This window comes from Diabrotica undecimpunctata, chromosome 2 (assembly GCF_040954645.1).
Source record: "Diabrotica undecimpunctata isolate CICGRU chromosome 2, icDiaUnde3, whole genome shotgun sequence".
Classification (NCBI taxonomy): Eukaryota; Metazoa; Arthropoda; class Insecta; order Coleoptera; family Chrysomelidae; genus Diabrotica; species Diabrotica undecimpunctata.
This window is the reverse complement of record NC_092804.1, coordinates 58,296,756-58,311,775: the sequence shown is the minus strand read 5'-3', so window position 1 is coordinate 58,311,775 and position 15,020 is coordinate 58,296,756. Positions and strand designations below refer to the sequence as shown.

The following is a 15,020-nucleotide window of genomic DNA, read 5'->3' as shown; positions in this document are numbered from 1 at the left end:
AAAACATTGACATATGTTTATGCATCACGGTTGCACAGAATATAAATAAAATCTATATTTATAAAACCGAACTTTTCGTTCCTGTTATAATAAAAAATAATATATGTAAATTGTATGTTGACGACACTCTGCATTTATACTTCCACTAGACATTTTATTATTTTTAACATTGACTTAATCTAATTGGTATCATTAGAGAGACGCATGCTTGATTTCTTTACGTTTTTTATAAAATTCAATGAACATAAATACGATAATGAGCTGGGATATACCTATTATTAAAAAAAGAATGGAAAGAAAAAATGCGAGTTGTTATTATCGAGGTCGAATTTTAAGTTGGCTTATATATCAGGTGTGGCAGCGGTGCGAAATCCTGTTGTCATTCTAATTCTTGAAAGTGCAAACTTTTACAGAAAATATTGTAATGTACAATTAGTTTAATGGTCTAATATTGATTGTGTTTCCTTTATTTAAGCATATTATATTGTTAATGTGCTCACAATATTTTCGTTGCTTTGTTTTTTGCTTGCTCTAGCATTAAATAATATAAAAAGCTTACAATAAAGTAAAACTTCCTTAATAAAATTTTTATTAAAATTTTAAAATGATCCAAAATGGATTTATAAATTTTCAGAACGTTTTCGATTTTATCAGATATAAGATCATCATCAGTGAAAAACGTCTACAAAGTATTTGGAACCTGTACATAATGAGGTCAGATGACCCTTAAATTACATAATTAGAGTATCATATATTATAATTATTAAGACACTATGTCGATGATATTATGTCGACTCAACATAATCAAAGAGAGAGAAATACAATACTTGGGTCATGTGTTGAGAGGTGAAAGGTATGAATTACTAAAATTAATCATAGGGGAAGGTAAAGTGCAGGGCAAAAGTGCAGTTGGAAGACGCCAGAGCTCGTGGCTGAAAGACCTGAGGAGATGGTTTGACCGCTCATCCACAGAAATCGTTCGTGCAGCAGTTTCCAAAGCTACAATTGCCATTTGGATCGCCAACCTTTAAAAGAAGACGGCGCAATAAGAAGAAGATGTCGATGATGAGGAATTACATTTTTTAAGGGAACGTACAAATTCCCATTTCAAAATGGAACCTTACGGCCTAAGTGGCAGCAACCAACTTATTGGTGACTAACAGTGTGACTTTACGCCTGTAAAGTCAACAATTACTATTAGACAAATGCTTGAAAGGTATTGGAAGTATAATCAAGTACACAAGTGTTTTTATAGGCTCTTAATAGAATTATGATTCAATTAATCGTCTGAAACTAGGGACGCAATAGTTAAGATGGGTGGACCTAAGAAACTGGCTGTGGTAATGCGAATATGTGTGTAAATAATTCATTTGCATACAGGTAAATCCGATGTTCTTATTGGTAAATGGTAAGCAAATATTGTTCCCGCTTTTGTTGATAATGTAGATGCAGTAGCACGGTCAACAGTAAAAGTTAAGGATATTTTCTAAAGAAGCTGCATTAAATACTAGTCTAAATATAAATGAAGATAAAATAAAAGAAAAACATGGTCGTTTCTAATAATTCAAATACCTAGGAGCAATTGTGACAAACGACAACAAATTAAAAATGGAAGTTGAAATGCGAATAATAGCGGAAAATAGATCTTTTTTGCTACTCAACATCTAATGCGATTAAAACTTTCGTACAAGGTACCAAAACCAAAATCTATAGGGGATTACACGCACAACAACGAATTAGAGTATAATTAGAAAGAAAAATCCAGTGAGATACATAAAGGTCAATAGACTAAACAAGACAAGACATGTGATATTGAGTAGCTGCAAAAAACTTATAAGCAATGTGTTTTGGGAAGAATCAGATGGGAGAAGAGCTGTAGGATGGCCTAGGAAAAGATAGAAAGATGCAGTCAGAGAGGATCTGAACAAAATGGGGGCGAGACAATAAGAATTAGTGAACCAGAATCGACAAGAGTGGGTAGCAATAGTACACGCAGCAAAGACTCACGAAGTGATGATGCCATTAATGATGATAATATATACTTTAGATCTTTAAATTTTTTGTCTAGTGGATTCATGGAGTGGGTTCACTGTCAGCAAACTGTCACAGAAAGTTTCTCTTAGATATAAGCCATTATCACGTAACACAACAACATTTTTGTGTTGCAACGATAAATAATTATGATCACCTATACAAAGTTTAGTCGTCACCGACTCAATAACATTATCTCACTGTTAAATGAACTTTTATTCTAAAAATTTCCTTTTGGGTTACATCACAGAACGTTTTCGGACCATGTCCATCATCAGTGCAGTTACCTAAAATAAGTATCAACATTTTAATAAAAGCAAACATAAATATTAAATTTTGACCAAGGTTAAGGAACATGTGGATGAACACTTACCTGGTATACATGAGTGAAGCCATTAAATATGTGGGTAAAAGCTCTTTAAATGATGTTAATTTTGCTAATTATTACATATTTGTAGATACATTCTTCTTCTTCTTCCTGTTTATAAGCAATTCTGCTTGTTCATTGGCGGATTAATACCTCTATGGAAGGTTGTCACTCCATCTTTTGCGCGGTCGTTGAATACTTCTTCTATCTCTTGCTATTGTGACCGGACGGGTCTCCCCCATTGAACTTATGTGGTTATTCCATTATTTTTTCTATTTTGTGTCCATTCATTTATACACTGTACGTTACATTTTCTTCTAATATCTTCATTTTTCTTTCGATATCTCAGCGTATTTCCTATAATTCTTCTCAGTACTCTGATCTCTGCCGTTTTCAGTAGCCTTTGCGTTGTGGATGTGTCGGGTCTTGTTTCTGGGGCATATGTCATTATTGATCTTACACTGGTTTATAAATTTTTAATTTCTTCTGAGTGTTAATGTGTCTGTTTCGCCATATAGTGTTATTAAGGCATCCTGCGAGTCAATTTGCTTTTTGTACTTGATCTCTCACTTCTTTGTCCAGGTCTCCATAGCTAGACAGTGTAATTCCCAGATATTTTATTTCCATTACTTGTTAAATACTGATGCCATCAATTTCTATTTTACATCTGGTTGGTTCTTTGCTGACTACTATTTTTTTAGTTTTCAGAGATGAGATTGTCGTATTAAATTCTTTTGCTCTTATGTTAAATCTGTGGACCACTCTTTGCAGACTATCTTCATCTTGGGCTATCAATATTGCGTCGTCTGCGTAACAAAGTATTTTGATTTCTTTGTTTCCCATTCTGTATTCTCTTCCTTAGTTAACACTTTAGATGATTTTATCCATGATCAAATTAAAGAGCATGGGGCTCCATGAATCCCCTTATCTTATTCCGCTACCTATTTCTATAGGTTCTGTAAGTTTTTCATCTATTCTGACTTCCATTTTGTTGTTTTGGTAGATGTTTTCGATAGTTTTTATAATATTTAGGGGAGCTCCTCTATTATATAGAAGATGGATTACATCTTTGAGTCTTATTCTCTCAAACTCTTTTTTTAGGTCAATCAGACACAGAAATGCTGGTCTATTCTACTCTAGTGATTTCTTAGTAATTTGCTTTATAACGAATATTGCATCTGTACACGATCTTTCACTACGAAAACCCTGTTGTTCATCTGCTAAACTTATCTTCTGATTTAATAGCAAATTTTAGTTGTAAGTTTTAGCGTAATATTTAAAGTTTATACCTCTGTAGTTTTCTGACTGTTTTTTACTTCCTTTTTTGAATAGTAGAATTAGTTCGCCCGTTCTCCATTCTTCCGGTATTTTATTGTGGTTTATAATTTTATTAATTAATGTTGTTAATTGTTCTGTCATTGTTGCTCCACAATATTTCAGTAACTCGTTTGGTATACCGTCTTTCCTGCTGCTTTTCTGTTCTTCAGGTTTTCAAGATTTTCTGAACATCCTGTACATTTATATTAAGCTCTTCATTTGTGGTAATTTCTGGTGTTTGCGGTTCTAGCGTCGTTTTGTTCTTCCCGTACATATAGCTTTTTTAGGTAGTCAATCCACGTATCCCTTTCTATATGTTTTGGTTCTATTAGTTCCTTTACGCTCATCGAAAAACACAATATAGAGTCGCTAGCAACAAAGAGTACAAAACTCCATTATGAAAACACGATTATCAGCAAACTAAAAGAGATCGAGTTACAACCAGAATGAGGAGTAGAAGATACTTGGCAAAAAATCAGGAAATGCATCAACCAAGCAGCAGAAGAAGCAATTGGAAAGCAGAAAATTAACACGAGGGCGATAAACCACACCAAACCGTGGTTTTGTCAAGAGGTAAAAGAACTTTCTGAATTAAAACGCAAATGCCACCTAAGATATAAAAGCACACAATCGAAAGAAGCTCTCGCAGAATATGTCTACATGGTGCCCAAAAGAAAGTATGGAAAATGCTTCGGAACAGGAAAAAACCAGTTAACGAGATCGTGCAGACCAAGGGAGTACATACAGAGACATTGCAACAGCATTTTAAGGAGCTATATAATGTTGAAGAAACGCTGAATATAAACGAATACGAAGCAGATATAAGTGCTACAAACAATGACGAAGAGGAAGAAGCAAAGATCAACAAGCTAAAAAACAGAAAATCACCTAGAACAGATGCTATACCCAATGAACTCTTAAAATATGGACGTCCTGAACTTGAAAGTAAACTGTCACAACTATTTAACAAAATCTTAAACGGCACAGAAACACCAGAGGAATGGCATAAGAGCATCACAATCCCCATATTTAAAAAAGGACATACAACTTGCCCACAAAACTACAGAGTAATAACCCTCTTAAATACAATGATAAAACTTTTCACGAGCATTCTTAAGGACAAATTGGAAAGGCAAATCACTAATGCTGAAGAACAACAAGGTTTTGTATTTATAATAAAACAAATAAAAGAAAAAGCTATAGAGTTCAGCATGCCAGTGTATATTTGCTTCATTGATCTGACGAACCAAAGTTTGACAAAGTTCGCCTAGGAGACATTCTAAATATATTAATAGAAAATAAAACACCGACCAACGCAACAAAGATAGTCCATAACCTAAATAACAACATGTAACCAAAGTTAGAGCAGGAGGCCAATTCACTGAAAATATTCCAACACAGGGAGGAATTAGACAAGGCGACAGTTTAAGCACCTTCTTGTTTAACCTACTCATGGCAAAATTATAAACAAAGTAACATCTCTCAATCTCGGATACAGAATGGGCAACAAAAGAATTTTTATGGTGTGTTGCGCAGATGATGCAGCAATTATTACCAAATCAAAAGATGATCTCCAGAGACAGCTCTTTCAGTTCTTTCAAATAAGCCGCCAACTAAATATGGCCATTTCTACCAACTAGCAAAAGATCCGCTCAGGTGGAAGTTAGTGGTTGAGAACAACCCCATAGAACAAGTGATGCAATTCAAATATCTGGGCATAGATATATCAAGCACACACGACCCAGTAAAGGACCTAAGGAGTCAGATCAACAAAGCATCCGCATTGTCGGGATATCTGCGGGAGATAGTCTGGTCAAATCCATATATGCGCACAGATAGTAAAATTAGAATCTATAAGACTTGCATACGACCGATCATGACATATGGCATAGAAGTGCGCAAAGATACCAACAAAACGAAGCAGATGCTAAGGGTTGCCGAAATGAAAACCCTAAGAACAATAGTGGGCAAAACAAGAAGAGACAGGGTGAGAAACACAAACGTCAGAGAGTAGTGCAAAATTCAAGATATTGTAAGATGGAGAAGGCAGAATAGACTCCCAAAAATTGCCCTAGAAAACAACCCACCCGATTCAAGACCTCCAGGAAGATCACCTAAAAGATGGAGGGATAGTTGGCAATCTACCTCTAAGGAAATTAACCAGAGGCAGCTTCAGAATTAAACAGATCTAAAGATCTCCAAGAAGTAGAAGAAGAAGAAGAAGTTCCTTTACCTTCGTTCTTTGACCTCTTATGAAGCGCCATATTTTCTTTTGCAGACCGTAAAAATCATGTTCAATTTCTTTCGAAAAGCGTGTCCAGTGATCATTTTTTATTTTTCTTACAAGTGCATGTGTTTCGTTTCTAATTGTCTTGTAATTATGGTATGTATCTTGTGTTTTGGTTAACATGTATTTCAGGTAAGATTTTTCTTTTCTTTACATTTTTCCTTTACTTCTGTACAAAACGATGGAGTTCTTCGCCTTGGGAACGATTTATTTCTATTTATATTTCTTTCACCAAGAACTTCCTTGGCCGAGGCTAAGATATTAGACTTAATTTTAGCCCAGCTTTCTTCGACTCCATCACTTTCTGTGATTGATGTATTTCTGCTTTTTTTGCTTTTTTTCGATACATTTAAATGATGTTTTAAACAGATTTACAAGGTGTCTCTATGGCTCCTCGAAAGCTACTGATTAAAATGACATTTTAAGAAAGGATGTATGAACAAATCAATCAATGCAACTTAAAAAAGTGTGTGTCTTAATGTGACAATAGCCAATAATGAGTTAAATAAAAATGTTAAAATTATGTTAAAAATGTTATTTTATATATTATTGTTTGTAACAATATTGTTGTATTGTTTATGTTGGGTTAAGGTGTAATAATCCGTAAAAGATTATTTTTGAGATTGTAAAACAAATGTATAAATGCAATAATATAATAAAAGAATAATTAAAGTTCAAACTAAAACTTTTTACTTTGAAAATATTTTTACCCTAATTTTTTTTTCGTTTCAGATCATCACACCCATAAAAAATGATAGAACTAACAAAAAAGCTCGCTTCTTTTTATCCAACGTATGTATTGGCAATAGTCTCCATAGGATATATTTGTGGAGAATTGGGTCATTATCTTATAGGAGTAACTAGTAAAGCAATAGCTCAAGATTTGCATTTTGGAGATATAGCTTGCCAGTTAAATTTAACAGATGTCTATTTAAGTGAACTGCCAGTATTATGTTCAACTGCCAACGATTCAGACACGTGTGCTTCCTTGGTGTTAAACGGCACAAGGTAATGTATAGTCACTTATTTATATAGTCCAGTCGGGATAGCATTTGACCTTGCATGCCAAGCTGCCCTAAATTTTATTATTCTAATCTTTAGGGGGTGGGGTCAATTAGAGGAGAGCCGTTTTTGCTAATATCTCCGCCATTTTCAACTTTTCCACAAGAACTGTAAGAACTGAAATTATTTCAAATGCGATTTTCTCCAATTTCTTTTTTAAAAATATTTTCGTGCGGTTGATACTTTCCGAGTTAAGGGAAAAATAGTGGAAGGATGAGGGGAAGCATAATTATCGAATTATCTCGTTTATTATTAACTTAACGACATAAATATACATAAGCAAAATGAAAAGAATTAGATATATTTTATGTATATTAGTATAATATAATCTCTTTACATAATAAATAACACAAAACAATAATATTTTCCATATTATCTTAAATCCCAAGAATAAACCTGGTTATGACCTAATTACCGTAATAATCCTTAGAATATTAACAGAAAAATTCCTACTTTATCTACACAAGCGTTGTATTAAGAATATAATATTTCTCCCTAGTTTTGAAAATAGTAAATATAATCAAATTAACGTCTAATTCTCGATAAATACTAAATCCATATGTCAAAGAGTGTCAAAAGATATATCTCCTCATGCCATATGGATACTTTACCAAATGGAAGTTGTTCAGCAATACACACTCTCACCTAGTCGTCTTCATACTCTTACATGTCTATCCAAGATCGTAAGAGAATGGCAATTTATCGGAGAACAATAAACGACTTTAATCCGATAATTTTCAGGCCAAAAGTTCGCATGCAAAATTTAGTCTGGCAGGCCACTGTTTACTGGAAGTCAGCGGGCCAGTAGCTCTAGCTCGAGGAAATAATTCAGCAGCATACTGTTATCTAACTTTCCACTCACGTATGCGTAACCACAGAAACAAAAACTTTGCTGATAATGGTTTTAAAACATTTGGATAGAGGAATTCTTTTGTAAGGTAATCATTAAACTATTTGGATGGAAAGAAAGAAGGCCCAGAAATGGGGTATTATTGTGGTTAACGTAAAAGTTAACCCAAGGAGAAGTTTAGTCTTGGAATATAGGGGGGACAAAAAATTCGAGGTCTAGATATGTTTACTATTCGACGGCTCTCGCCGTTAGTAGGTTTGTTACTGTTTATGGCTTGCTGCTGATAACGTCATTATCTAGGATTTGTTAGGATTAGGACCTTAAATATTGGTTAAAAATAAAATAACATTTTCTCATTCGTTGATGGCACATTCGATTATCATTCACCATATTTTCATTGAAACTATGCACGATTTCTTGAATAACGTAGTTTGTGATTCTTGAGATGCTTATAATAAATATTTTGTCTTTACTGTACATTTGAGTACATTAACTATCCCCAGAGAAGTTACCAAAAGAATATATGGAATCAAACAATTTATGAATATTTACCAGTGTAATTTTTGGATTACCCAGTGCTAGAAGTAATAGCCCATTTTCCAAAACTTTGTTGCTTTGAGCAGACAAAAACTTTTGTTAAGACGTTTCGAAAGTTTAAAGCAACTACTGTAAAAAGTTGTTATAAGATGCAACCATACCATTCTTTTAGATTCTTCAGCTAACATATTTATTTTGTTCGGACTCTCCTTGTGCCCTCTATTTTTCATTGTAAAATGCATGTATTATATTGGAATTTTTTTATTGTTCCTTTAACTGCTTTTTATTTCTTCGTTCTTTATAACTTCAACATTCGTAATTTCATCTACCCAGGAGATCTTCAGAATTCTTTAATATGTCCACGTCTCACAGAAATTAAAATCTTTTTGAGGTCTTGATTATTCGAGCACTATTCAGTTATATAGTACAGAACACCGTATACTTAACACGACGAGAAGTAACACCATGTGTAAAATATGTGAGTCTCACCTCATCGTTAACCGCCGAAAAGAAAAAAATATTAAAGTAAAGTGAAGATACTGTACCAAAATTATGTAATTAAATGCGTGTGAATGAAGAAACAAATGAAAAGAAAAAACTACAGCGGTAGTAGGTACTTAACCAACTAAATACCTAAACAATAACTACAGCAACATGATGATTTAGCCAACCCTTAAATCAAAACACACTTCACATAATATATCAAAGAACGCAACAAATACTTTTATTTACTTTTTTAAAATTTCATGGGAGGATTGAAAAGTTATGACATGTAAAGAATTCGTTAAGTATTTCTAAGCAACCTTTCAATTAGTACGATATTAGAACCAAAACAAAGGACATTGAAATTAGGAAGCTTGTTAAAAATAATCACGTTAAGTAACATATATTATATTAAATCAGTGGTTACGGTATTTCTACATACTATACATTCGAATAAAATATCAAAAAAATTTGAAATAGTGCTGAAAATTAAAAAAAAAATCTTTACCGTTGAATATTATTTTTGATCATAGAGGAATTGGTGGTTAAATATACTCAGTTTATTAACGGTTGCCGATCAATTTTGGGAAGAGTTTCCGAAACTACCGCTGACCTATCAATTTTATTGCTGTAAGTTGAAATTAAAATGGTACATTGAAAAATTTAGACGTAGAGAAAAGGTTATAACTTAACACAGAAGATTTACTGCTTATTTAACGAATAAGCTTTACCATGCCAACTAATGCAAACCGAGGATGCATATTTAAATAGGTATCACGACTTTCCGAAGAACTTTTATAAAAATTGGTGGCTTTTTCCTATTTTCCTATACCAAACTAATTGGGCAACGCTTGAATAATACAAATGTGTAAACAAGAATTATATAGTGTGAATCTATTTTGATATAATGGTTTACAAATAACCCTCATTTTATTTCACCTGTGTAAACATTGTAGAGAAATCCTTTCACAGTAACTGTGACGCAGAGAATGACGTACATAGGATCACAAGATCGTCCATCGATTATTTAGTTTAGCATATCGGTAGACGATGATATATAATAGCTTATTGGCTCATTACCTCGTGAAAGACAAGCGTAGAAGATCTATTACACTTAACCAAGACTGATCACCAGTTGACTTGACACCAGTTTTAATTGATCTCAGACAATTTTATTACGTCAGAGACATCCTTATCAATCTTCAATGGTTTCAATAGAACGCAGCTATTTGACAGATCATAAAAGCATCTTAACAACATTACGATCTTATATACGAGTTTTTTACAACAATTAAATGCAGTTTCAGGAGCGGTAGGCTTAAAAATGAACTACAGCAAAACAAAAATACTGAGCCGAGACCAGACAAATATAACAATACAAAATCATACCATAGAAAATGTTGAACATTATGTATATCTAGGTCATGTTATCAAACTAGGAAAACCAAATCAAGATGCTGAAATTAAAAGAAGAACACAACTGGCATGGGCGCTTTCGGCAAATTAGCATATATCTTGAAAATACCTCCATTCCTGTAAACTTAAAGAAAAAGGTGTATAACACATGCATACTACCAGTTTGTACTTACGGCTTGGAGACAGTAGCCCTTACCAAAAAATCTGCTAAAAAATTAGAAACAACGCAAAGAGCAATGGAACGAATCATGCTTGGAATATCACTAAGAGACAAGATTAGAAACACCGAGATAAGACGTAGAACGAAGATTAGGGATATTGTGGAAGAAATTGCAAAAATGAAATGGCGCTGGGCAGGTCACGTAGCCCGATATAATGATAACAGGTGGACACGGAGAATTCTAGAATGGAGACCAACGACGACAACAAGAAGCATGGGAAGACCTCAAAAAAGATGGGTAGATGACATGAGAACAGTGGCAGGCAAACAGTGGATTAGATTGGCGCAAGATAGAGAAATATGGAAGCAATTGGGAGAGACCTACAATCAGGAGTGGATGGAAAATGGTTGACAAAGAAGAAGAAGAAGAAGATACGGGGTTTAAAACAAATCATTTTCAAGAAAAACTTACATGTAATTACTAATAAACTTTATGAAAAGATTTTAGCCTATTTTAAAAAAATTCTGTAACTTGTTTTGACGAAAATGTTTGACAATCTTGTTAAACGAAATGAGTACTGCCTAGATCGCAATGATGACCACATTGAATACATTTCTATGACAGAAAATTTTAAAATTAATATTATTTCAATTTCTTTTAATACATTTTTTATGTTTAGTTCATGTTTCAGTATTCAATATTTTGAAAATTACTGCATTTCATTAGAAACGGCTTTAAACGCCATATTTTAGTGTTTTTGGGATAATTATTTAGAAAAAAAGGTTTTTTGACACTTATATCACCCTGGTCATCATTTGTGGCATCACAGCCCGTTATGAGCCAAATAAGAATTGAAACACATATGACCTTTATCCACTTGGAGAAAACATATAATAGCGTGTCCAGGAAACAAATATGAGAAGCAATGAGAAGAATGCACGTTAGAGAGAAAGACTATATATGCTTCAGACAGATGCTGCTTATCTACTGCTTCAATTTCAACAAAAATGGTCGGGTTTTGACACTCGTATCACAACCAAATTTTTTAATGTGTTTTTTGTGAAGTTGAATGTATAGTCTTTTATGTCCTTTTTTTCAAAGAAATATCTGATTTAAAAAAATAGCCCCAAGTAAAATTGAGGCTTTTTCGACCAAAATGGGATATTCTCAAGTAGTGGTACTTCTTAAAACTTGCCATATCATTATATCTCCCTTTTTGTAAAGTGGAAATTATACCTTATTTCCAGTCTATGGAGGTTTCTTTCTATTGCCAGATTTGAGTTATTGATATATGCATATGTTTGAAAAGATGTCACCACAGATTTTAAAATGTTTTCATTCATTTAAATTAGTAAGTGGGAGCCTCCGTATTATTTTCATGATTGCCATTAAGCAGTTCTTTAAAATGATTAGCTCATCTGTTTAGTATCTGTTTCTTGTCACTAATTACAACCATCCCTATCTTTAAAGACTATGATTCTCGATTTCAGTTCTTTTTTACAGCTATTTATCTATTACTAGAATCTTCCTGAATTTTTTCTGTTATGGTGGTTACTCTTTATTTTTTCTTCTAAACGTTGTTTTTTCTTCTCGTCGAATGTTTTTATAATCTTAGGTTAGATTAATTTTCGTTCTGCGCTGTTAAAGTCTCCCATATGCCTTTTTTTTGTTGATTAGTAGGTTTACATTCTTCGTCGAAATAATCTTCGTTTTCCTGATCATGTTAGATTTAAGAACACCATAGCTTTTCAGTCCAGTGTTTTTCTCGTAGATAAGTATTATATATTTCATAAATTTTGTGCTGTGGTTTTTTTTTTAGTGTGAGATATACTTGGTTTAAGTTTGGCTCTTAAAAGGTAGTGGTTAGAGTTGACATTAGCACCTCTACATGCTCTTACGTTGGAGAAATTTCGACTATCAATAAGTACATAAATAATAATTTGGTTTTTTGTCTGTGATCACCATTTTCAACGATGCTGCAAGTTCAATCAAGCGTAAACCATTTTTGTTGTTGGCTACATGAAGACTGTGCTCGTCGATAAATAGTTGGTTGGCTGATTGTCCTTTGACCGACTTTATTGTTAAAATCATCAATAATATTTTTTCTGTTTTGTTTTGGCATTGACTATAAATGTTTTTCAGTTCTCATAACATACAGCTTTCTTCTCGTCTTCTTTATTTTCAGAGGAAACATGGATATTGATGATGCTGTAGTTAAAGAACCTGTCCCTTATTCGTATTTTATATATCCTTGGACTAATTGTGTCGAAAGTTGTGACTGTTGATTTCACGGTTTGTTCAGTATGAATCCTTTACCAAAATATGATTGGTTTATATCCGCTTTAGTATAAAGTGTAGCTATTTTTATCCTGGATGCCACTACCTGTCTACCTGATTTCTTAAAGTGTTATGATGTCTGCTGATTATTCATCTAGTGTTTTTCCTAAAATTCTTAACTTCGCTGCATTATAAAGCGTACTTATTTCTTTTGTCCGTATTTTTGTCGTCGACACAAGACCGTCGTTTGATTGCTTTAAAGTTTTCATAACAGAAGGTTTTCTAAGAAAGGGAAGTGTTAACCCACTGCCAACCCCAAAACTTAGAGCACCAGAATTTTCTTTCGGGGTTTACTCCCTTAGCCTATTTGTTCCAGTTTTAAGGCGCCGGACATTTGCCCGCACCCTCGTTAGCTACATCTTCTTCTTAGGGTGCCTGTCCGTTCGGAACGTTGGCGATCATTCTGGCTATGATGACTTTGTTGGTTGCTATACGAAATAGCTGTGTTGAGGTCTTTTTATAGCATGCTCTGAGGTTAGCAAGCCATGATATTCTTCTTCGTCCTGAGGTCCTTTTTTTTTCAATTTTACCTTATGCATTGAAGTAGCTCATATCTGCCTTGATTTCTCATTATATGCCCCAAGTACTGCAGCTTACGGCTCTTCACGATGTTGACCAAATCCGCAGCTGTGTTCATCCTCCGCAGTACTTCTTCATTGGTGACTTTGTCTGTCCATGGTATTTTCAGGATCCTTCTGAATGACCATAGCTCAAAAGCCTGAAGTCTTGATAGAGTTTCCGCCTTCAATGTCCACGTTTCTACTTTGTACAGAAGCACTGAGTACACATAATATTTAAGGAGCCCTATTTTTGTTTCTAAGGTAAGGTCATGGCTCTTGAACACAGAACTCATAGTCAAAAAGGCACTTTTTGCCTTTCCGATGCGACATTTAATCTCTTGGGTATTGTCCCACGACTCATTAATTATAGTTGCCAAGTAGTTGTATTGTGAGACGCGTTTAATTCTCATTTGGTTCACATACAGATTTGCTCCAGTTATGTTTTCCTTGCTGATGATCAGTAGCTTGGTTTTGCTGGTGTTTATATCCAGTCCATATTTTCTACCTGTTTTCGTTATTTTGTTCATTAAGTTTTGCAGCCCTTCTATGATATTAGAAAACACTATTGTATCATCTGCATACCGCAGCTTATTGAGCTTGACTCCATCTTTTGAGATGCCTTCATCAATATCTTTTAGAGCCTCTTCAAAAATGTGCTCCGAGTACAGATTGAATAGCAGTGGTGAAATTATGCACCCCTGTCTTACTCCCTTTAAGATTTTGATATAATCTGTATATTTTCCATCTATTCGGAGTACCGCTGATTGATTTCAATACAGGTTAGCTATTATTTTTAAGTCTTTTTCGTCAATCCCTGTCCTCTTCAGCACTTCCATCATTTGTTCATGCCTGACTCTATCGAAAGCCTTCTTGTAGTCAATCAGGCATGCAAAAACATTACAGCTGACATCTCTACATTTCTGAAACAAATATCTGCACGCTAAATAAAGCTTCCCTCGTACCAACGGCGTTCACAAATCCAAACTGATTGGGCGAAATTTGTTCCTCGCATTTCCGGTAAATTCTTTTGTGGATGACTTTTAAAAGTCATGTTAGCTACATGACGCACACCTAATATACTCCATACATTCCTCAGAGGTCACAGAGTGAACGTGGAAGTAGGATCACTTGAGAAAGGTGTGACCAGTTCTACGAGATATGTTGCAACAAGGTTATCGGCATTTTTTGTTACCCCCGAGGTCCAATACTAGCCATTAGACGGCCCTTGATTGACTCTTTTATAATATTAATAAAATAAATTTGGATTATTATTATTTTTTAATTAGTTTTCTGTCGTTTTATACGCTTTGCAAAGTTTCATATTTTGCACAAATTTATTGTTTTAATTTGCAGCTGCAATTTATTTTTAGTCTAATTTCTTTAATTTATTTTTTGGAAATTCTGTTATTTAAAAAATACGATATTCTAAAAGAAAAAACATTAAAGTAGAAGTACTAACCTGCCTTCGGAATATATTAAAATAACCTAATAATAATTTAATTAATATGACATTCAATTATATAAAATATCGATTAAACCTTGAGATATGTATCAATTTCATTGTCGCCATATTTTTTTAAGTCTAACCGTTCAGAAAGTTGTTCTGAAAATT

At 33.8% G+C, this 15,020-nt stretch overlaps 1 protein-coding gene across 3 annotated transcripts in view; it reads left to right on the top strand.

Annotated features, from left to right (window-relative positions):
* LOC140434602 (probable sulfoacetate transporter SauU) overlaps nt 1-15,020 on the top strand; it is a 190,918-nt gene that overhangs the window by 144,145 nt on the left and 31,753 nt on the right. For all 3 annotated transcript variants that reach the window (XM_072522985.1, XM_072522984.1, XM_072522983.1), the window contains exon 2: nt 6,735-7,010. In XM_072522985.1, coding sequence (XP_072379086.1) covers nt 6,754-7,010 — 257 coding nt within the window. In that variant the 5' untranslated portion in view covers nt 6,735-6,753. The remainder of the gene's footprint in view (nt 1-6,734; nt 7,011-15,020) is intronic.